General features: G+C 38.9%; 1 protein-coding gene across 1 annotated transcript; it reads right to left on the bottom strand.

Annotated features, from left to right (window-relative positions):
* Positions 1 to 259: 259 nt before the first annotated feature.
* hibadha (3-hydroxyisobutyrate dehydrogenase a) lies at positions 260 to 24,658 on the bottom strand. The gene is made up of 8 exons (XM_008421634.2): positions 24,542 to 24,658; positions 22,273 to 22,433; positions 22,030 to 22,139; positions 21,813 to 21,934; positions 6,823 to 6,956; positions 6,465 to 6,541; positions 2,300 to 2,456; positions 260 to 1,530 (listed from the first exon to the last, which is right to left on the bottom strand). The coding sequence occupies exons 1-8, from the start codon at positions 24,600 to 24,602 to the stop codon at positions 1,372 to 1,374; spliced, it is 981 nt and encodes a 326-aa protein (XP_008419856.1). The 5' UTR covers positions 24,603 to 24,658; the 3' UTR covers positions 260 to 1,371.
* Positions 24,659 to 25,258: the final 600 nt, after the last annotated feature.

Raw genomic sequence — 25,258 nt, 5'->3', positions numbered from 1 at the left:
AAAATAAACACTTTAAATAAATGCTCGCAGTTGGTAATTTTTAACTACTGTTTGTTTTGGTCTTCGTTGTTCTCCTTTTTGTATTTATTAAAATGGTTCAAAAGTAAAATATCTGATTATCATTCATTCCCAAAATACAATATTTTGTATGTCAAAATAATTTCTAACCTCCAAAGTAAGTCTTATAACGATATGTGATATGCTTAATAGAAGTCACAAAAATACTTTAAATACCCCCAAAAAACATGCTACAATGAAATCAAATACACAAAATATCTTTATTTTTCTGCTGACAGATTCTTTTTCACAGATTAATGACAAACCGTAGAAACTAGAATGACATTTTTTCTAAAAAAAAAAAAGAAAAAAGTAACAGTCTATACTTCAATGCTGCACAACAATATGCAATAAAAATTATGTACAAATTCTCACAGCACAAAGAAACCATTCCTCACGGACATTTTACACAGTTGAATCGGACAAAATGGGATAGGCAGGGTGAAGATACACTGGGCTTAAGAAAGTGCTAGGCAGTGAAGCAATGTTTAACATTTTGACATCATTGGTCACAAAATAATACTGTGATGGCTCAACGGGCTGCTGTAGACAGCGAAATAAAGAATATTTAAGTATCAAAAGGGCCCTGAAATATTGCACTGCAACAAACACAAGATTTCTCACAACATAATTGAAAATGAACTAAAACAACTCTAAATGTAGTGTATTCATAATTCAAAACATATATATAGAAATATAGGTAGGTATTACATTAAATTTCCTTTCATAATATGAGGAAATGTGATTGAACGTCAGTAAACTTTGAGCCTCAAGTTTGGGCAACTTTGGTACAATATGGGTAATAACAGAGTCACAACCTCTGCAGTCGATTGTAATTTCTTCAACTGCATTTGAATTTGTAGCAGTATGGTTATTTTTTTTCTTTTTCTGTCCACATTATTGCAGGGTTGGGGTTAGGTCATTACAGGTAACAGACATTTAGCACAACTCTGACAAAAACATGGTGGAGCTTCACTGCTGATTCAGTTCCACTCTTTGGAAATGGAAATGGTACACAAGTTGCATAGTTGCATGTAAATCTGCAGCTACTATACACTCCGTTTTAGTAAAGCTCAACCAAGATTTTGTATTTTATTTTATTTTTTTTGGGTAGACATTTTTAAATAAGTCTTAGCATCTCTTCAGGTACAGAAGAGGGAGTTGACAACAAGCGGAGAGGTGTCAAGACACAGCATTTTGGCCTCTTTTTAGTCTCTCCTGAGAATACTGGGATAAGGGACACTCGGGTGTGTGGTTCTGAGGTCTGAGTAACAGTCCATCATAGCTGTGTTGTCAGCTATGCTCTGCCTCCGTTCACTGTGCTTCCTCCTCGCGCAGAAACTGGAAGACGGATGAAAAGTCCTTGTTGGCGTAGCCGCGAGAGCACATGACTCTGTAGATCTGGTGGGCAAGGGAACCCAGGGGGACGGGAGTCCTTGTGTTGGTGGCAGTGTTCTGGGCTAAGCCAAGATCCTGTACATTTGAAAAGTAAAAACACAGAGTCAGAAAGATTACTGATGATGGCTGTAAATGAGATACAATATTTACATAATTATAAGAAGTGCCACAGCAAAACAATATCAGATTTGCCATTATTTAATTACTAGCCATCCAGAAAGTCACCTCTGACAATTTAGGATGGATCATCACGAGTAAAAGATTTAGAAAATCTTTGTATCATTTGCATAGTAGTTAGGTGTAGTAAAGTATTAATGTAAGAAATGACCCAAGGGAAGTTTGTAGTGTCAATTAAAGTGGCACCAACAGGTTTTGAGGAACCCCCCAAACTACCTTTGGCTACTGAAGAATAAAATTCTTCCATTTCAACAGAAAAAGGACCAAAACATATGAAGTAGACCACTGAAGGAAAACATAAAATATTAAGGGAGTTTACTATGTAAAAAAGAAGAAAAAAGAAAAGAGATAAAATGTGGAATAGTGATGTAAACTGGAGACCTAGAGAGTAAAAGGCCTGCTGCCATGAACAATTACAAGCCTGTTCAGCAACACCTTAGTTCAAGCTAAACTCAACAAGTCCAGTTCAACAAAAATGTTAAACGTTTTCAAAGCTGCTCAAACTTTTAATTTCCAACTTTTTCTTTTTAAAAACAATAAATCAATTTGTTCTTAAAGGCTAAAAAAAAAGTCCAAAAAGACAGATGATACAGACCTAGAAATAATAATTCGATGCTGTAACAAACAATCGGCAAACAAAATCTCCCACAATAAAGACAGGAAATACCTTGGCCATCAGAGTAGTCCCAAAACCACCTTGGTAGTTGTTGGCTGAGGGGACACCCTCCATAACTCCAGGGACGGGGTTGTATGTGTCACTGGACCAGCAGCGACCCGATGACATGTTAAGGATCTTTGCAAGCAGCTTGGGGTCCAAACCCAGTCTAAAACAGGACGGACCAAACAGCAGTCATTATCCTCTTTATAGTTTAAATTCATTGACTCATGAATTCATTTAAAAAGGAATGGTTCGGAAAAAATTTATAATTTTTTTATGACATATGAGTATATTATCACATATTTATTTTAATCTTTTACCAACTTGGCATGAGTTAAAATAGAAAAGCTAAAACAGAAAATTGGAGTAGTGATTACTTGGAGAAGACGACCTTGAGCCAACGGGATCATTTTCAAGGCTGTGAGAAGCAAAGCGAGTAAAAATTTGTCTTCTGGTGATTCCAGTGACCTCAGTTGAACCTTAAGCCAGGCACTGACCATTCCTCAGTGTTAATAGCTGAAGCCTTTGTAATGCTGGCTAATGCAGTATTGATGTCCACCAACAGAACTATCCCTCATCAACGCTTTTTTTTTCCAAGAAAGAGGAGGAGAAGTGGTAAAGCAGCACAGGGGAGTTGTAAACCTTGCCGTCATATCTCAAGGCAAACCGTTAGCTCCGCTGTCCAAAATGCTACAATAGACTTCTTGGATGCACGACGGCAAATCTCTGGGCTGTGATAATGAGCGGTAAAAAAGCTACCAAGAAAAAGAAGAGACCAAACCTAGGAAAAGAAAGCACAGAGAAATGAAGTGCCAACCATTACAGCAGCAAGGGTGTAACCGTAGCGCCCGTTTCGGGCATTCAGTGTGCCAGTGGAGTGCAGCTTTTGCAAATTACTGATTTAAAGGCCACTGTAAAGTTGGCCACATCAAGTCCTAGCTGTTTTAGTTTATTGTTACTTACAGGCCTGTAACTCCATTCTGCTCTCAATATGACGATTAAACCATCATAGGTCCTTAAAGCCAGCAGCCCTCCCTCCCTTTTTCCACCTGGCTTTCATTCTGCCATTACAACCACAATTTTATTATCTGTCTAGTAACTAATTAAGAAAAGGGATTGGAGTGAGTCTCTCTGTCTCTCTCTTCCCCCTTCATTGCTTATGTTTTCTCCCAGACACTCTAATTTTTATTTTTATTAACCACTACTTTTGGAAATGTGGCATCAGTGACTGTGATGTAAAAAGCAATCTCACTCAGCCTTTTTACTACATGCCTTAACCAATGCCTCGCCGTTTCTGCTTCTCCTCTGCTCTTCCTTCCCCCCTCTCCATCCCAGTTGACACCTTCCTGTCTATGGACTCTTGGGGACATATGTTTGACATCCAAGTCACCCCCCGCCCCCTGTGTTCAGCTTATACACTCACACACACACGCACACACACACACACACACACACGCACACGCACTAACACACACAGACGAGCAAACAGGCAGCCCCTCCCTGCGTTCTGGGTCAGCAGCTGAAAAGGTTACTGGCTGAGCTACAATAAAGCGGGTCCGAGCGCACGGATCGTTTGTTACGGCGACCAGAGAAGCTGACGGGGAGCTGTTGTCCTCTGTTAACGATAAATCAATGATGTTCCCTCTTGTTCCCTTCACACACATACACATACACACACACGCACACCCACACACACTCAGCTGTGGTTATTAGCCAACGCTGTAGTGTTGCTCTTCGCCTGTGGTAATTTGCGTGGAGAAGAGGACATGTCACGCTTTAACAAGATCGACATGGATAAACAGACACGAACGCGTTGCCTTGTAATGTTGCTGCAGATTAAAAAAAAAAGGGAGATGGAGCTACAGATGGAAATAAGAGGGGAGGGTGTTTATGGGTTTCTGAGCTGGGAGCGCTGGCAGGTGGAGTTCATTTGCAGCAGCGATATTAAGTGTCTGTTTCATCATGATTAGCTTCTCGTCCTCGTTTGGTGCCACACGAGAGGAAGCCCGGCCCGTTCCCCATTTATTATTTCATTAAAGCACTAACGAGCACAAACGCACAGACAAACGTTTACTATCCCACTTATAGAGACAATAAGCGTGTTTATTGCTGATGTTTAATCTTTATCGCAACATATGCTCACCATCTCTCAGTAGCTCATCGGAGAAGAGATGTGAGATGCATTTGCACTTGTGTTCTCTCAAACAGAGATGTTTATGAGCTTTGGTTTCTTTTAGGTACAAATGAGGCCTTTGCATCAAACACTTTGCGGATGTATATCTCTATACTAAAACGACACCGTCGCTCTATTAGACGATCATTTGTAGCTTCTTAAAGTATCGTGAAAAAGTATTCACATCCTGTCAAGATCAAACCGTGCAGGATGCATTGTTTATTTTAATGATATTTTATAAGATAGACCATCACAATGTAAGTAAAAATTGCAGTCTGGTAGGAAAATGAAACAAAATTAAAACGTGTTTTTGCTTTACTGTAAGTAAATCAAATATGAATGGAGTGACAAGGTAGATGTGATAAAGAATAGGAATAAAAGAAGAAATGGATGCAAATCAACATGGTTGCTGTGTTGGTTTGGGAATGTGTGTGTTCATAACTGTCATGCGCTGCCACTCCTTGGACTATGTGCACATTATGCTCTGCTGGAGACAGCCAGAGCTTCCATTTGAGTTTAACAAATTAACTCCAGGAAAAGAACAGTATGTGTGTGAGTGTGTTTCATGTGCATTTTTTAGCATGAGTAAGTAAGAAGACACACACAAATGCCTATTAGGAAACGGCTGCTCCATCAGGCCTGAGTTCAGCATGATAAAATGTTATTGCCATTGTCCTGTAAATTAGCTGTGAGCGCTCGTTCTGCCTCACATTGGACCGAATCTGTTGTGTGCCTGAACACACATGCGCCTACGAGAGCTTCTTAACTGCGTAAGAGGCAGGGCTGCAATGCAGCTTGGGAGATTTACATAGCGAGTTCTCTCTAAATGATGACAGACTTTGTCAAGCCCTCTAATAAAAGCCCCGGAGAAGGTGGAGTGAGAAGAGAGAGAAACAGAGGAATAGACGGCCACACAATGTTTGTATGCTTAAACTATCAAGACCGCATATGAGTCACTCTTTCATAGAAATGAAAATAATTCATTTTGTGATGGGATGGAGCAGAAAGAAATTCTTTTTTTTATTTACAGTCGCACTAATGACATACACTGAGACAACTTGTACTACTAGAAAATGTGTTTTGGATATAAATCAGAATCTGTGTGAGAGTGCATGTTTCCAAGACAGTGAGGCAATGTGTAAATCTGTGTTGTTCGCTTAACGCCTCCATATTTCAGAAGCCTCGAGAAGGGATTTATGTGAGGCTGCTCATGCCAATTTTCTTCCTCTGTCTCAGTGCAAATAAATCAGGCGCACTAACACAGCTGCACAGTGCAAAGAGCAATTCATTTACACTCACACGTGCAAAACTGGATGCACACACACACAAATCATTTAAAAATAAATGATTTGAGATCTGTCTGACTGTCTGTCTGTCTATGTATCCTCAGAGTCAAGTGGAGAAAAGGCTTTCATTTTGAAGACTTCATATCCCATCATCCTTCAGCACCATCAGGATGAGGCATGAGTACTAATGGGATTTCTAGGTGCTGTTCAGTGGCGGGGGTTTTGCAGGATTCAAGCAAACGCTCCATCAGCAGATGTAAATCAGACTGCGGCTCCACCCCCTCATCCGTCTTGCTCTAACAGAGGCAGGCTGCTTGGACTTGGGGAGTGGTTGACCCCTTTGCACTTCCATAAACCACACCAACACAGAGAACATTTCCAAACCTGTATCGAAGTACATTGTATTTACACTAAATGTACATGAAATGTTTATAAGGGTAATTACTTTTGATTATTTGCTCATAATCCAGGATTTAGCTGAGGAAGGCCATCTGCATTTACCAATTGGTTTTTCTACGTACCTACTAGGCATGCTAACGCCATGATCCAAACTGTGGTATTTTTACTGCAGGTTATTATATTGCGAAACACTCATAACGACCAAAGCCAAGTCCTCACAAATGTGCCCATCTGCTTTCATCTGCATAAGCCTTTCTCTGTAAAGTGAGAGCCAACACTAAATGTAGCAGGTTAGCATTACATTTGCTTCAAGTACCTGATGCCTAGGTTCATGGTCTCTGCAGTCCCAATCATCCCGATGGATAGCAGCATATTGTTGCAGAGCTTTGCTGCCTGCAGGATTGAGAAAGACAAAGAACTGCTGATGCTTGCACACGGCTTGCACAACTTAAAGCACAGAATCCCTGTTTATTGAAAACATAATGATAAATGTGAGAATATTTTAAAGTAAATTGTACATGCAGACTAATAGTTTAGTCAGTAAGAAACTATTTTTAAGCTGAGACACATTCACATGTGGATAATGAATAATTCCTTTATCCAAAAAATATCCATACTATCAACTTCCAATACAAATCATGTCTTCAACCCAGTTTATGAGCAGTTGTCTTTACCTGTCCTGTGCCAACTTGTCCACAGTAGATGACATTAGCGCCCATGCAGGTGAATAATTCCTCTGCAGCCTTGAATTCTTCTTCCAGTCCACCAACCATGAAGGTCAGTTTAGCCATGCTGGCAGCCCCAACACCTAATCAAAGACACCACACACTTAGTTCAGTGGAGTTAAACAATTTCAAAATAATGCAAACAGTGAGCATGATGATTCAAGATAATCAAGCCAAACACGCATCATGTAGATTATTTCACACAGAGTTTATATGCATCCACCAATCTAGAGCTAGGTATGTTTAAAAAAAACAAAAAAACAAAAAACTTACTAATGGAAGACCTAAATTAACCAGATAACTTATTTTGCATATCAACTTTTTGCATGCAAATTTATGCATTTATGTAGAATAAAATACAATGTTATTTTTTACAATATTATTGAGAACAGAAAATACCTAAATCTAATTTCACACGTTTCAGTTTTACACCACATAGAAACTTGGCTCGAAAAACTCAACACGACTTTTTGATTTTTGTGAATTAAGATCTGGGCAGGAAGCAAATTTAAATCCTCGGAGCAAAAAAATGAAATGGTAACGCTTTACTTAATGCAACCTTTGTACTTTCCTGGATGCGCATGTGACACTCGCAATGAGACAGACATGTTAAGTAGCGGCGCACCAGAGGGACTGAGCTATCTTTTAAAGGCGACTGTTGCCATCATCCATTGCACAGCCCCCGTGGGAACCCTCGCCTTTTGTCTCGTCACCCCTCCACTCTCACATTCACACACACACTATTCACGTACACACAAACAGCTGGGCCTGAGGGCACCCCTCGTTCCTGGGTGTATCGGTGACAGGCGTGAGGGGTAATTAACTTTACACTTTATCATGTTCAATTAGGCGTCCCTCCCCGTGCCTGATGGCTTAAGGAGCTTGCCATGCTGTACCGAGGCGATCCCACCCCACCTCCATCCCCCCGTTTCCCTGAATGGGGTCCTTAATACAGAAAAAAAAAAAAACCTTTTCACAAGTTTACTGTTGAAACTGTAGACTATAAGCAATGCTGTGGTGGTACAGTTTATCCCAAAAATAGTATTAAAACAAACACATGCAAACAGAAACCATACAAAAGCCTTGAGTAGAAAAACTAGTCCAGGTTCCATGAAAACTTTTCATATGGATTATAAAGAACTCTTTCCCTAATTTTGTCTTGCTAAATTTTGGATGAAACCATTTTTAAATTTTTTACTCCTTTCATGTGGTTTATAGGCACACTGCTCGGATAACAGATGTTTTAATCAATATTTACACTCTGTGCACAACTATTATGCTTATTAAACCTTATTTTTGTGGATTACTTCTATCAATCATTAAATACAGTGCTCATTGTTAATCTAAAAATGTCAATAAACCTCAAACCTCAAATGTTTAAGAACGTAAAAGTGAAGATTTGGTTTTCTCAGGATAATATATATGCATGCAGAACTATTGGGCTACTATTAATGTGTATAAATATTATGCAACCAATCATTAACAACTCAAAACATCCCCCCAAAAACATCCATCCATCCGTTATCTTACAAGCTTATCCCAAGAGGGATTGCGAGGGGTGCTGGTGCCCATCTCTAGCGGTCCCCCTAAAATAGTTTAACATTAAAAAAAAATAAAAATAAAAATTTAAAGAAGCGAGGAGTACTTGGATGCATGTGATGGACCATTGCCCTGCATAAAAATCATAAACCTTTAAAAGATCAAGATTTCTTACTGAAGAAAGTGGCTAAAAAAACAGTAGAAAATGTGAGAGTTGATTTTGAGCTCATCTCCAGTCTGAAAAGGTCCAGCCAGCTTATCTTTAATAATACCAGCCCATATCAGAACTTCACCTCCAACTTCCTGGTGTCTGACTTGGAGGCCAGACCTTCCCTCCTTACACAAATATGAATCAGCTGTTGTACTTAAAACAATTAAGCATTTAAGTTTTTTCAGCTCAAAGATATGTCTAAAAGTGATAATATGGTCAACATACTCGGAAAAATTTCTGATAACAGATTGTATAGAAAGGACTGCAGCATGTCTTCAAATTAGTATTTGAAGGCAGTTCTTAAAAAAAACAGGCCATTTGACTAGCAGAGTACAGCAACGGGTGGGGAGAGGGCAGTGCTCAACTACTCTGTGCTTTATGTCACTTTGGCTGACATCTCATTAAACTTCAAAACACAAAGAAAATGCATAATGGAAACCAGCAAAGTTTTCATTTTGAAACTTTGCTAAAACATTGGCATACCTTGGTATTGTTATCCTGTCTATCCCTATCTATAGCCATGACCAATTTCCATTTTATTTCTTTGATTAATGTTTTATAAAACCCGTTTGGTTTGTTTCACACAGAGCAAAAATGATGCGGAGAGAAGATTGAGTCCAAATCTCTCTTTAGGGTGTCATGAAGCTCTAATGAAAGGCGTCCAAGTACTGAAAACCTAATAATGTGTGTGTTAATAATTAAAAAGGAATTACTAGAACAAAACAATGGACTTTAGTGCAGAGGAAACAAAGGAGGGGATTTATTACACATATTTTCACTGCCATCAACAAAAAACATACACCCCTCCCCCAATCCACCTCTCTAATTAGTTGTGCTGTTGTCAAGTGTATGACGACACCACTGTTAGTATCTGCATACTTGTCAGTGACGAGGCGTCAGCAGGTCATTAGGGCCATATAATGAAACCTAAAGCCCATGCTGCAGCAGCTGCCTGTAGGCCAAAGCTAACATGTGCTTAGCATAAGATCATCACAGAACCCAATAATACAAACACACATGTAATAGATTTTTTCCCCCATCCTTTACTGTTGTATGATAATGTGTATTACATTTATAACCAGTCTACAAAGTTCAGTTGAATTTAATACTTGCCCTTTAAGTTAACTTAATTGGTTTCATCAGACCAAGTTTGTGGTCTTATAAAACCACAAAATAATTTTTTCATTCCATGAATTGGCCAGCATTTAGATCAAATCGCTATGATCAGCTTCCCTGTTGCTGCTGAAAAGTATAGCTTTTCCCACACCATGATGCAGCCACCACCGTAGCTGCATCGTGGCTTCACAGTGGGGATGGTATGTGCAGGGTGATTTGTTCACCAAGTGTCAGTTTTCTGCCACGCGTAGTGTTTTGCACGGAGCCAAAAATAGCTCAATTCAGGTCTTCCTGAACCAGATGGCCTTCTGTCACATTATGCTTCCTATGTCCCTAGCAAACTTTAAAAGCAAATTTGTTACCGCTCTTTTTACAAACACCAGATCTTTGGAGTGCAGAACATTGTTTTGAGAATTTTACTTCTACCTATGTTGTAAACTTTTCATTATTTTATATCCATTTCACAATTTTACACTCCTGCCATGTACACATGCATTTTACTGTATCCCAGTAAAATACATTGATGATTGCGATAGTAACGTGACGAAATGAGTTTGAGTATTTTTCCAAGGCACTGCACTTCTATTTTGTTTCCGAGTCATTATTCTGCAGGGTGAGCCTCACAAATGCAAATGCATATACAAAAACACACACCCACACAGAGCTGTGTGACAACTGTGCAGGTTCATTAGTGCAGATCACTGTTTGCAGACGACTAAAGAGGAGATTATTGATAACACAGCCAACGCGCCGATCAATATATCTCACTAAGGAGAGTAAAGCAGAGAGTAAGAGAGTAGGGAAGGAGAACGATCTTTCTCTTTCTACCTCCCAGCATCCCTCCCTCAAATTAACTAATCACCCATAATAAGCTCTTATGATCTGTAGTGGATTTCTATAAGGAGTGACACTGGGATGATGGAAGATCCTTGTAGGTGGAAGAATAAGACATCATTAGCATAGCGGTATGTGTGTGTATGTGTCGGCATTTTTAAGCGTATGAGAGCTTGCTCGTTGTGCACGGACTCAAGCGCATTAGAGACGTGAGATGTTCAGGCATTGTCTATGTGCCGTGTGTGCTTCCACTGTACATTCATGAGGGGGCTTCCCGTTCTTGGGCCTGTCCTGTCAGAGACGGATTAAAGAGGAATCCTAATGAGGCTTCCTGAGTGCCGGGTCTGCTGGCTCATCCATCCCAGCAGGAGTGACAGTCCTGGATCGTTAGCACTGCACAATTGCACAACGCCCCCTAGGGGGAGGAGATGAGGACTGGTGGTTTGTGTGTGTGAGTATGTGTGTGTGTGTGTGTCCATGTATAAGAGAGAGAGAGTGTTTGAGCAGAGGAGATGTGGAGAAACTGGAGAGAAGAATAAAATACTAAGAATTTTAGTATAGGTCTTTAAAATGGCTAATGACTTGAAGCATACCAACAAATTAGTCACCAGTGGCTTAATGACAAAACAGTAAACATTTTCAAATGAACATCATGTAGTCCAGATCTCAGTCGCATAGAAAAGTAGTGGCAAGAGTTAAGAAGGCGTGTATGAGCGACGTGGCTTAAAAATCTGACTCTGTTACACCAGTCCTGTCAGGAGGAATGGGCCAAAATTTCCACAAATTGTTGGAAGCTTGTAGAAGGATAGCAAAGTCTTCCTCAAATAATTCAGTTCAAAAGAAATGCTACAAAATGTAAACCTCTGATTTTAAAAATAAACAAATCTCTAATTAAGGAATTTAAAAAACTTTTATTTTTTTCAGTATTCCCAAGTGACCTAAAACAGAAAAGGTTTAGTCTGAGTTAATATCAATGAAAACCAATGGTATATTTCATACAATATATGTAAACATATGGCTAGCAAAATGGAATTATGCTACAATTAAGAAAGTTCAAGCAGAGACATATAAAATTAAATCTGGGGGGGGGAGGGTGAATAAATCTCTTGGGAAAGGAGCCACTCTTTATTTTGTCACTTTTTCCACTTAACCCTGTCGCAGTGGGAAAAATTTAGTTGACTATTTAATGGGGTTTGATCACTGAAAAAAAAGCCATCTAACTCCAATATTTTCAAACCACGAAAAAGATTGCTGCTCTACCAATAAAGACCCACTGTAAAATTTCCCTTAGGAGAATTAAGTGGAAAAAATGGAAGTGGCAATAAAAAGTTCTTGTGTGTCAAGGATTGTGTGTGGCCCATGCAAGATAGCTTGAAGCTCTGAAGTCCTTTATTAAGGGAAATCAAGTTAACACTCCCAAAGTTAAACTCTAACAGGGCAGATGTTTAACAGCAGGCTTCAATGACAGCATTATGAGATTCAAACTGGTTGTGTGAAAGCAACAGAACATCACAGAAACAACTCTGGTTTGGTCTGATTGTAATGAATGCCAGGTTCATTAGCACTTCTTTGATTATTCGCAAAGGAATCAACCGAAGCAATTCACGCCAGCTGCATGACCTTTTAAAATTCTGCTCTCTCTGAAGTGGTGCACGTACAAAGAAAGTATATGTGTGTGCATGTGCGACACGAACAGGTGCATTTTCCACAGTTGGTAGCCAATAAGACGTCATCTGGAGCTTCTGAGGCTGTGTCTCAGAGTTATGAGGAGCATGTAAAACCAGTAGCCACTTTTTATTGGTGGTAGGTTTAAATTAAAGTAGATTTGTTGGATACAAGGCGGCACAAACTACACTACACTGAGAAGGATGCCACATGATGCAGCGTTCAAGAACTCTCCTTCCTGGAGCACCTGGTAAAAACCATGATAAAATCTTTAAAAGTAATTAATCTATTATTGCAGTTGCATCTCACACTGAAAATCTGAGGACAAACTAAAAGTTTTTAATTTGATAACATTAAGTCAAGTTAAAAAAAAATTGTGATGTATCATGATTTTGGGGGGAACAATTCCCTGAGCGACACCTATTGGAACCCTAAATGATTCCCAAAAAGCAACTCGAGCAAGAGCTGTTATAGAGAAACTGTACTTTTAATGGTTGATCAGGACTTCCTGTTTATCAAAGGTATACGAGTACACTGTGACCCAGAGGTACAATTTCTTTAAAAAGGGAGAAACAAGAAAACATATCATTCAAGTAAGGGATATTTGTATTGATGTTTTGATAAAAAAAACAAACAAAAAAAAACAAATGTTCTCCTAAACTTGCACGAGTCTATAATTAAAACAACAGTTTAAAGGGAACAGTGATAAACAAGACGGGATGTAAACCCAAATTTGTGCAGCGACCATACATTGTAATGGTCCATGGAAGTCAAAAAAAATATAAAAATCTTTCTAAACCTTATTGTTGGTGACTCCAACATGCAAAATAATCCTTATTATTTCTCCAAGTCTCCATAACAAGCATAAGATCTGCCTACCAGTTGCTTAGATAGTATTCCAGTAAAAATTATTTTCTGCCCTAATACTACAAATTTGCGTAGTTAATACAGTTCTAACTGGACTTTAATTACAATTCAGTGCTTTTGTCAGATAACCTTAAGACAGTCATTCATCGTGAGCTAAAGAATAGTAATGTGGTGGAGGATTTGTAATCCTGTGAGTCCAATTCTCTTCCTAAAATTGGGGACTTTATTAGACTTTATGACATCAACTCAACCAAAACCAAAACCCAATAGAAATGCGTGAACTGAAGAAAAGAGTGAATTCTTTTCAGAAACACAGTTCTTGGTTGAATGAAAATCATTTCATTGGACCTGGAGTATAGATAATTTTGGCCTTAACCATATTTAAATATATAGTCCAGTTTATACTCTGCTGTTTCCTGCTACATTTTTTAAACTATATGCATATGCAAGAATGCCTGCTTGCTGAAACATTCTCATATTTACACAGAAAGGGGCCTTGGCATTTTTCTGTGATGTACTCTGTGCTTGAGCGAATGGAGCTTGAATGCTTGTTTGAGCTGGTGGGGGTAGGATGTTTGCCGACCAACACTACAGCCTCATGTGGTCCGCCATTATAATTACACCGAAGCGCAGATTTTTTTTTCTCAAACAATTTAAAATCCCAAATAGGCCCTGTAAAACACGCAGCGGATATCGAATAAATATGTGGATCGAGGTTGCGCTGTAACCAAAAATTACTTGTGCACACACAAGCAAAAAAAAAGAAAGAAAAAAAAAAATCAGCACTTTCAACTGTTTTTCTGCCAACTTTACTAATGCTTCTCTGTTGTGTTAAAAACAAGCTCTTTATCGACTGCACTTAACGAGCACTGAGCCATGAGAACCGACTTCAGCACACAAATACTCCATGAGAACCTTTGAGCAACTGGCCCACAGAGGAAAGTTTGGGTTTAGGGGCAGGGAGGAGGAGAGGATAAGTGGGATAGGAGGAAAAGGCTGAGGAGAAATTAGAGCTTTTTGGATTAAAGCTCTTGCTACAACCATGTTTGCAGTTCCCCATGTATTGACTACTGGGTCAGCTCTCATGATCATCATTATTATTATCATTATCATCTTCAGTAACTGCTCTATTCCATAGGGGGGTGGATGGTCAATGCCAAGTGACAGGTAGTGGAGAGAGCGGGAGAAAGCTGCAATCAATCCTTTCCCTGGCCCAATGAGACTCATCTAGGATAAAGCAAGTTAATAATGATCCCAATTAGGCTGTTAGCAGGAGAGGACACACACAAACACGCATACACTCTTACTTTTACACACGCGCACCATGATTGGTCCTCTTTTTTTGATGAGTGACATAAAGTCTGAGGTTAATGCTATACTTGACAGTCAGTGACTCTTTAACTCATATGCCAGCTGACTTCTGGTTTATACACGCACACATACACACAGCAGGTGACATAGGGGCAAAGTTATAGGGCCCCCCAGCTGCTGTGGGTCTAACTCCATCTGGAGCATAGGCAAGAACCCCCACATTACTGCCCAGTTATCATTCCCATCCCTGGTCACTTCACCGCCCTACACCCTCCTCTCTTCCACAATCCATTCACTCAGACCTCTCTGTCAGAACTTGTCAGTAGGGGGCTTGTTATGCTAATCTCGCCTTTGAACAACTGACACTCACACAAACTGGTTGGCCAGGACAGATCGCAACTGTACCACCCCCTGCCTGTCTAAAATGATTGCTTCAGGCTAATTATAATCCAAATAAACAGCCGGCATGCATCCAGGTTCAGCTTTGTAAACAATTAGATCATCACCATAGATTAGGAAGGTTTAAGAGCAGTTATGATTGTGGTAAGTATCAAAAAGATTCATACAGGGCTAAAGAAAAAGTGAAGTTCTTATAAAGTAAAAGACATATGTTGGATTCTGACTGGCATTACTGTAAAAGTCATAACTTTGAGTCCAAGTTGGAATAGATTTAATTATATTTCGCCGTTTTGTCTAGGTGAACAAAACAATGAAACTGAGTGATAAGGCAAGTGTATTAAAAAATAAAATAAAATAAAACACTCTTGAAGTCAAGTGCTACGGTTCCATCAAACGTCTTGGGAAAATTCCACATTTAGTATTTACTCAGGAAACATAAGGAACAAGATGTCCTCAAAACAGTCATGATATTATACAATAAAAGTAATTGTTAGTTACTTATATTTTTCTTATGAGCTTTGAAATGCGTCACAGTTTTCATAGAAGTATTAAAAGAGAGTAAAAGTTAATTATTGCCTTCGCAAATGGTGGGACAAATGACTGCTGATTTAATATAGCTTAGAGATCAAGGAAAAAGTTTCATCATTCAGTCTGATACACATTAAAGATTTATATTTACTGAAATTGATCAAACTGATATTGTCTAAATAAACGTTTTCATTCCGTGACCGACATCTTTTCAGACGACACTTCAAGTCTGTGGGATTGGAGACAGGAACAGTGCAAGGAGAATATTGGCAGCTTTGACTGACAAACCAACTGGTGCCAGTCTCAGCCTGAACAAGCTCTTACAGGCTTGAGGATGACGTTCAGACTGTCAGCAAATGACATATTGGAAAACCTGGGTTGTCTTGATGTGGTATGGATATGATTAGAGTGGTGTTTGGGCTCAACCTAAAGAGGGAGTTTGCTAAAGACTGGGAGACCTCACAAACAACCTTTTTGCTTTCATTTGATATCTTACTTTCCTAGCGCTGGGAAAAAACGCAATGAAAAGGGTTTTTAAGGCTTTTTTAAAGTCTTCGAGCGTTAGCGGTGCGGCAGCCCACCATGGGCACAGACACAAACACAGGCATTTTGGGTAATTACCGCTAACGACCCTGCCACTTGTTAGACAGACCGTTTTTTTTTTTTTTTCTTGCCAATGCTGTGCCAACACCCTGAGCTTGTGACATCAGAGCTCGTTTTGTTGTGGGCAGCTTTGCATGCGGACGTTTTTAATGAGACCAGACAGTAGCAGACGTGTGTCCGCACAAACATTAGCAAGCCAAAAACAAAGTTAATCTGAAGGTCCCAATCTGAGCGTGAATGGTACTGTTGCAGTGTTGCAGTATGATGTTTTTATGAAGATAACCTCACCGCAAGGATGGAAACTGTTTAATTCGCGTAAAGAATATTAAGCGTTGTGCACATATGTACACAACACTCAATACTGAATTATGGAGAAACTTTCTCAGGACCGAAATCTTTACGTCTAACCATAAATGCCCAATTGGAAATAAGCCTAGACTCTGACTGGACCGTTCTAACATATGGATACGCTTTGATTTCAACCACTCCATATAAGCTGTATTTATGCACAGGGTAGCTTGCCTCCAGAAAGGTGCAATCTCAAGTGTTGTGAAGGTTTTTTTTGGAATGTGCTCCATCCATCTTTCCAATATACTATAACCAGCATGCTTCACCAAATGGACGGGGATATTCACTTTTTTCCACATCTTTATGGCTTGTGGTAAACCTGCAAACAGGACATTTTTCTGAACCTTTTCCATAGAGGCCATATCTTTGGAGTGCAAGACAATATGTCATTGACAAATTCTCACTCCTAAGCTTTAGATCTGTGCAGCTCCTCCAGAGTTACCATGGTTTTTTTTTGTCTGCTTCGCTTAATAATTTCTGTTTATGTGAGTTTGCAAGGTTTCCAATTGTACAATGTCCTTTCAGCGTTTTAAATGATGGATTGCATGTTTAAAATGTTTAAAGCTTGTGATATTGTTTTATAACATATTCCATTGTTTTCATGATGTTCATGATGCAGAGCTGATTAAACTAAAAGCATTTGAGCAGAGCTACACGCTACACTTTGGAACAATTGGATTATCACACTTTTTATTTTACGCTGCAGTTACGTGCTGCATTGTGTTGGTCTACTAAATAAAATGAAGCTTGTGTTTGCATCGTAGATAAATAGATGGCTGTGCATGAGTCTGGGCCATGAGGATGCAGCTGGCTCTTGTGTATCTGAAGCCAAGTCGCTGGTCACTGTGGACAAATGGAAAACCAGCATCATGAGAAAAAGAAGAAAGTGAGTTTCTTTGATTACCCTCATTTTAAAAAAAAGGGGTTATGACTCTGCAATTTAGATCCCACAGTTGAGAGCCAAACCCCTAGTGACGCACAAAACCTACAAAACAGACTTCAGCATAAAATATGCCACCTCACAGAAGACAAAGAGGAATTTATTTCATATCAAAATAAATTCTATAATAAAAATTAAAAAAAACAGAGAAACCACAAGACTACAGGGTGTGACTTAGACAACTGAAGAGCATAGAAAAATAATCCTGTTTCATGTTTTTTTTCTCTTGGAGGACTAAACCAGCTGTGATTGGACAACACACTCCTGAAGGAGGATTCAATCAAACTTTAATAACAGTATGTTGATCCGTAAAGAATGCATAAAAAAATCTTCCAAAACTAACAGTATTTTAGCTTAGAAATTGTTGATTTTCCATTTTTTTCTATTAGTTTCCAAACTAAATGCCTACACGTGACTTGAAGAGGTATTCATACCTGTTTTGACGCTTCCTCTTTCACAGACAAGGCAGGTCAATTATTTACACCCAAGTGATTTGACTACATTGGATTTCAATTAGACATGTTAGATAAAAATGCCCTAAATAAAAATGTAATTTGGACTTTACAGACTTTTATTCACAAATAATTTTTTAGGTCCATCACATGTCAATAAAAATATTTTTGAGTTTTGTGGTTGCCACATTTGAAAATGGAAAGTAGTTGTAGAGACAGGAATACTTTAGCACAGTGCTGTAAGTAGACACGAGTCAAACTGATCTGATAGTGCCCTGTTTGGGTAGGGTGCCATCTCCTGGTTGTAGTAAAGCATGTAACAACATATTCCATCCAGAAATAAGAAGCACAATAAAGAGGGAGAGGGCATGTATGGAGAGAGATTCTTCTCTGGGAAATTTTCCAGTGTTCATCCACAGAAAGGTACTTTAATTACAGGTCTGAGTGATCTTATTAATGTCACACCATCATATCTCTCTAGAGAGGGCTGAATGAATAAACTCTTATCTGTAACAAAATATCCACACAGTAAATCCGTATCCACCTCTGGTATTTCTGCTTTCAACAAGACGTGTATATAGGAAAAATAAAAAACAAAAATCACATATCCCAAAAGCAAAACTTACCTCTGAACATTTTCTTGCCGCTACAGGCTAAACATGAGCATGCTAACAAAGAGCGTCTGCAGTGCTGGCTGCAGAAACCAGAGAAGGCAGGTAAATCATTGGTCATCTCAGGCTAGTAAAAGAGGTTTAGTTAGGAGACTCGGGAGGAGGAACCCTCACAGAGAGCTGCACACACAGACCGTGGACTGGCTGTAGTATGTAAACAGTGCATGTGTAATGGGGAGCATAACAGGCTTAAGGCTCTGATCTCTCTAACTGCAGTCGGTGTGTTCTCCAGACGCCACCTGGTAAACAGACCAAAAAGGGGCTAGGTCTGTGTTTATGCGAATAGAGACATGCACTGTGCACGAGTTAAAAAGTGAGGGATAGACAATGAGAATAAATCATCAGTGCTACTAGTTTTGAAAGAGTTCCAGGGAGCAGAAACCTGTGTGTGAAAAAGAGAAAGAGAATAGGAGAAGAGGGGTGGATGGACAGTTTAACTGCGATGTATCTCCTTCATGTCTTATCTCCCTCCTCTCGTCTCCTGCTCTCCATGTGAGAGCAGTTTCTTTCTACTTTATGACTCTTTATCTGACATGAAAGGCACTAACATGGGATAGCCGCCATTACGGCTCCATCAACATGAAAAAGCCCTGACACGGGATTCTCCACAGCGGCTGTGCCCATTAAGGACGACTGGCGATTCTGTGCTCTGTCAAGGAGCCATCACGAGTAGACAGCGCCAACATAATGAGGACTTAAAACCTTAACCTTGCCTTTAAGACCCCTGGTCAAAAGAAGCAATAAAATCCTCATGAGGGCACATTGGCTGGCCTGCTTCATAATTACAACCCATGTCCAAGCACTAAGCCAGAAGGTAATATAGTTTAGATATACAAAAAGAGTATAAGGGAGTTCAGATCCAAGGCAGAGGGGTCATATACTTAACTTTTCACACAACCTGCTAGTTATCAAAATAGCTGTCAATTTTTGTATATATCACACAAATCGCTGCCTTCATGTTTTTAAAGCTCAATGTCTGACCATCCTGATGAAACTCAAACAATTAAAAAATACATGAACTTTTAAAAAAGATCCCAATATCGCTTAATGGCGTCATTGATATTTAAGTCAACACTACAACAGTTATGCTGCTTTCTAAAATAAGGGAAGTCAAAATTTCAACCCAGAGACATTTCTGCAATACATTTAACAGGTGAGAATTATTATGTTTTAGAGCCTGAGTACATATAAATATTGAAAAAAAAAAAAACACAATCAGCCTTTTCATTGCTCTCCTGAATAACAAGAGCTTTTGGTTTCATGCTCCTCTAACATGGAAAGGCGCTACCATTTATGGATGATGTGTTGCTGCTTAATGGCCGTGCAGAAAAGGACTGAGAGAGCACTCTTACTTTCCTGACAGATTCCTGATGCAAACAAAATCTGGAGGAACTTAGTAAAAATTAAGAAGACTGATTTGTTCTCCGCTCCTAAAAAAAACCAGTGTGTCTTTTTGAAGCACGTTTTGGCCCTTGGATTATTCAACAAATATAATCTTTGCTTCAAGTGAAGGAACAACCTAAAATTGACAGATGGGAGAGTAAGCACATAGTCAGTACAACGCATAACTTGAGCAGTGAATCAGCAGCCACACCAGTAAAGCGACCAGGGATGTTGATTTTGGGGATACATGAAGTTCCTCAATTAAGAAAAGGCATCGATTTCCATTTGTTTTGACATTTTGTCTGACTTGTATGGGTCCAAAGCTTCTGACGACACATCCCAATCACATTTTTAAAGAGCATCAATAAATGCTCTGTGCAAAAGGTCCCTCTGCATGTTTATTAGCAATTACACAGTCTTTTCTTCTGTGTCTGAGCTAAGTGGATGATGGACTGTGTTAGAACATTTTAAATTCCTTTCCAAACCAAGTGTGTGAATCATAGGATTGGCTAAACAACATACTTTTTACCTTCACCAAGAAAAAAAAATGACTGTGTGAAAAAATCATATATTTTCATGATAACAATAACTAAGAGAATATTGCTTTTTATTATGAAAAAAGTGACAAATGAGATTGTTACTTTTCCGGTTTGAATATTTTTTTTCTTTTACACGAGGGCATCAATGCATAAATAAAAAGTAAATAAAAAATAATGAGTGCAATTGCTGAATCCTGTTTATGGGTTGATGTAACTGATGTACTGGTGAATGATTACTGCAATAAATATAAAAACAAATTTTTAAGGCCATTTAGCCCATCCCGACTGTGCCTGAAGTTTAAAAAGATGTTTAGGGCCAGCTGCCAGCAAACAGGTTTGATCGCTTCATTACTGTTGTGTCGTTAAACCCTCATGAGTCAAACAATTACTGCTTATGTATAAAAAAGCCAACGGTCATGTCATTTCATTCACTGTTAATATATTTTACACCGTAACTTTACAGGTCTCTAAAATAAAGTATTATGATGGAAGTATTATGTTTTTTTGGAGGAAAGGGGGTGCTGATGGCTGTCCTCATCAGAGTTACAATGCTGGTCATACCCGGAGGGAAAAAAAATTACAACCTTAATGTTGGCAAACTTTTTGTTTCTTCTTGAATTACAAATTTTCTCATAAGGAGTCACGCACCACTGCTGTGGATAACAGGCAGACTGTGTTCACCACAGAGAACTTTTAAATCCTTGGGTGGGGTAGTGGTCTAGGTCTCCACATGCGTGCACTCAGAGTTCGACTGAATCATCGTCGTATGAACTCACTTTCAAGATAAATATTTTTGCTCCAACATTCATCTTATAGGTGGGCGGTTGTGCTGTGCATTTATGCCCACATTTGCTGTGGTACACAAAGGTTGTTAAAATCATCACCATCATCGAAGCTATTTAAAGAAAAGTATGTACACAAAACATTTGGTGTTATTGTTTTTTGTTTCTATTTTTCCAACATATTTGCACCTCTGTTGGGTTTAAAACAAGCATCTGGAAGAAACATAAAGCTTCTTCACATGACGCAAAACAAAATGTAGTCATTTAATCTTCTGCCTACATTCAAAAGTCATCACTTGAAACTACTATACAAAGAAAAACAATTCGTAGAATTGACCTTCTTTAAGTCTTCCCCCTTTGAATGAAACAAAAGTCAAATTAATGACAATTTGCAAATTTTTTAGGCAATCAGAATAGAGGCTCCTGACCAGGGAGAATTGGGAGCATATATTTTAAGAGGGCATTTTCAAGATTTAAATTTGACAAAGAAAAAAAAAAAAAAGGATTTTTGTTTTTAGATGTGGATCACTGGTTCAGATATCCCTTCCAAAGTAGCTGTAATTTCACCAAAAGACAAGAGACTGAATACAAAAACCATACTTATTAATTTGTTGAAAAAAAAAACAAAAACCCATCCCTCTCCTTTCAACATTATAATTACATGCCAAAACACATTGAAATTTGATGATGTAACGTAACTTTTACGGATCACAACAATGTGTTTAATTAGGCACTATGAACAAACCCTTACCTCCTGACACTGGAGCATCCATGAAGACGGCGCCCATCTTCTCTGCCGCTACTGCCATTTCTCTAGCAACAGCAGGATCAATTGTTGAGGAGTCGACCAGCAGCGTTCCCTTCTTCACCTTCCTGAGAAAAGTTACATAGGTCACACTTATATTACAGGTACAGCTTTTTCTATTATATTTATTGTTATTATCATCATCGAGCAAGAATCTGCCTACTTCAAGATGCCGTTAGAGCCCGTGTAGACTTCTATGACATTTGGACTAGACGGCAGCATTGTGATGATGCGGTCTGCTTTCTCTGCCACGTATGCAGGAGAGTCCACCACCTAAATGTCAGATTCATCATCATCATCATCATCATGAGGGCAAAATGAATACGGTTTGAAGTAAATGAGTTGTGCTGGTTTTCAAAGAATATGTTGCTACACGGACATTTCATAGTTACTTACAACATCTTACCTGGGCACCCAAGTCCTGCAGCTCTTTGCAACATTCTGGGAAGACATCAGTAGCAATGACAGGATAACCGTTTTTTATTAAGTTCTTGGCCATGGGACTTCCCATATTTCCCAGACCAATAAAGCCCACTGGTGTCTTTGAGGCCATGGATCTTGTTGATCCTAATAAAAAAAGAAAAAAAATAACAATGAAGTTAAGTGGACATTGGAGATGACTAACATCTCCAATGTCCAGAGGGATTTCTCTGATTAGCAAATAATTACAGAATAAGTACCACACAAAAGCTGAGGGTTTTCCCTCCCAGCTACATATTTAACAAGAAATATGTTCATTTTGCAGCGAGTCTTTGTCCTTTCATTTTCATCAAGTCTTTAGCAGTTCTGCCCAGATTAGCTCACAATATAGTCCAGTGAGACAAAATCCAACAGACAAGACTGGAAACCGGAGGTGAATCAGCCAGACAACAAAAAGGATTAGACCTGGATAAAGATACCCAAACAATGAGCTTAAAGTAAATTCAGCCAGCTTTACAACATGCTAAGTAAATACTGTCACGCTATAGTTTCAAAGCATTTCCAAACTAACGTATGTCCATCAAAATTTGCCAAGAAACTTTGTTTTCAAGTTTTAAACTTTGAGTGTTGCTTCAGTAACAGACTATGGAAATTTACTAAGGTCATGTTGTAAACAAAAATAGCTTAATAGAGTCTCCAGTCTAGTCGGTATGTTGTTTAAGCACATTGTGGACACCAAAAATAACTCAAAGTATGCATCTCATCACACTTACATTTCTCCTAATATTTTTTGGTCTGATTTTTTTTTTTGTCTTGTCCGACTGATACAGTGGTATATGACACTGAGCTGTATGTGAAAATGTCTAAGTTGTCATAAAAACATGTTTGATAGCTTGCAAGGCATTCGTTATCTTTAAATCAACCCAATAAATATTCAAAAGAATGTTGTGAATCACACAATTGTCGAGGGCCAGTTAATTAGAGTCTATGAGGTCTTCCAAAATTAGTTGCCAAACAGCTAATATACGATCATAACATTACATTAGCTTAAAATCCTTTCCTTGAGATTCAGAAAAAAAATTTGCTCTGAGTAAAAGCAGTGGTTTCCAAAACCTGTTGCTGCCGACCAGAAGGTTGACCACACTTTTCCTTTCCATGCCAGAAAAACAAATTTGTACGTCTTGAAATATTTCCGGTTGTGAAAAACACATAAGTCATGGTGTGAAAAGTCCCACATCTCTCTTGTTTTGACAATACCATTTTTAAACTGCAGTTGGCAAGTGATGAGCAGCGTGACTGCAGCACCCTGCTGCAGACTCTACCCAAACACACAGACAAACCAATGGACCAGCTACTATTAGTTTGTTCCCCTCACAGTTTCACTCTGAACAGAAGAACAACCAAACAGGAACAATTTACTGTGCAGTATACATTTGAAACATGGTACTTAATTTCGTGGCTGTTTATTCTAAACTTTAGCTTAAGCATACATATGAAAATCAAATAATCAATTTTAGTTAAGAATATTTTTATTTATACTTTGTTTATTCATATTGTAAATACTGCAATACTTTTACTTTAGGAAATACCCCTCAATAAATTATTGCAGTTATAATTTCAGATTTGGTTTAAGATAAACATTCATTACTCTTAAAAAGTCGTCTTATGCAGCCTATTGGGATATTAGTACAATACTGAAATATTACAGACAGGGACTTTTGCTTTATATACAGTATTTGCACATTGCCAAAACTCCGAGAAAAGTATTCTTAGTTTTACAAATGTGACATCTTAAATGTAAAAGATTTTGGTCATTTTTGCTTTTTACAATATAAAAAACCAAATTGTTTTTATCTATGTGATTAGTGATGAGTACTCGATGCTATTATAGTTAGAGTTAGAATTTCAAGCACTGAAACGCTCAGCAAAGATTCTTGCACACAGCCAGTAAAACTTAAGCATTTGTGACATTTAAAACCTAATAACGCTCAGCCTTAGAGAGTTTTAAAACAACTTGCTATTTAGCAGGTATGGACCCTGTATCTCTGTGCGCACACCTGGTATGCAAATACATAATGTACTCAGGGACATTGTGTCCGGGCTGCAACATTAACACGGACTCCAACTCTTCATACTTTCTTCTAAGGGCTAAAGCTAGCTAACAAATTGAAGTAAGGGGCATTCCATTTGTATTTATCACTGAAGCATATTCCCATGAAGGGGAAATTACGTCACAACGCAAACGAATACGTTACCGAAGACATGCTTGTTCCACCTGAAGCATATTCTCCGGGACCCTCTAAACAACGCAGCCATGCTTCTCTCCCCCTCGACCTCGGTATTTGGTGACAGCTGTCAAGCCAGGAAAGCCACAGTAAACGGTTATGATTCAGTGTCTTTTGGACCAATAGCAGCGCCGGATCAGTTATCCGGACCAATGGGAGAAGAGCGAAGGCGGGACATCCTGTGATTTTACTTGGAAGTGCCCTTTAGTATATAATTTTGCTACTTTATCCAGAATTAATTACAATTTGGAAAAATCCCTGGTCATCCATATAGGATTATAGATGCATGCAAGAGTTTAGATGTGGTTTTACCTCGGAGCTGACGGCACGTAGTTGCAAAAACCATAATATTATGCAGTATTTTATTTTGAATGGATAGAAAAAGAAAGCTAATTTATATTTTATCATAAACAATAAAAGTTTGTAATGATAATAATATATTGGCGTTGTTTCTAGTCGGGGTGTTCTGGTTACCCCCACCGGTGTTATGCCCAGAAAAGCCCCCCTGCCCAAATTTGCATCCCCTGTCGCGGGAGCGCGCATCGCTCTAAGCTCTCGCATATTGATAACAGGTGTTATGCCCAGAAAAGCCCCCCTGCCCAAATTTGCATCCCCTGTCGCGGGAGCGCGCATCGCTCTAAGCTCTCGCATATTGACGAGGAAACGGATAAAAATATGACCGAAGAG

Source organism: Poecilia reticulata, linkage group LG11 (assembly GCF_000633615.1).
Source record: "Poecilia reticulata strain Guanapo linkage group LG11, Guppy_female_1.0+MT, whole genome shotgun sequence".
NCBI classification, from domain to species: Eukaryota; Metazoa; Chordata; class Actinopteri; order Cyprinodontiformes; family Poeciliidae; genus Poecilia; species Poecilia reticulata.
Note: the sequence above shows the minus strand (reverse complement) of the source record. Positions and strands in the feature narration are given on the sequence as shown.

What these genes read in the sequence shown, in the direction of transcription:
- hibadha (XM_008421634.2), bottom strand. Translation starts at nt 24,602, where the DNA reads ATGGCTGCGTTGTTTAGAGGGTCCCGGAGAATATGCTTCAGGTGGAAC. An exon ending in GTGGAACAAGCATGTCTTCG is followed by an intron (nt 22,434 to 24,541) that starts GTAACGTATTCG and finishes TTTTTTTATTAG; the next exon opens with GATCAACAAGATCCATGGCC. An exon ending in GGACTACTCTGATGGCCAAG is followed by an intron (nt 1,531 to 2,299) that starts GTATTTCCTGTC and finishes TCAAATGTACAG; the next exon opens with GATCTTGGCTTAGCCCAGAA.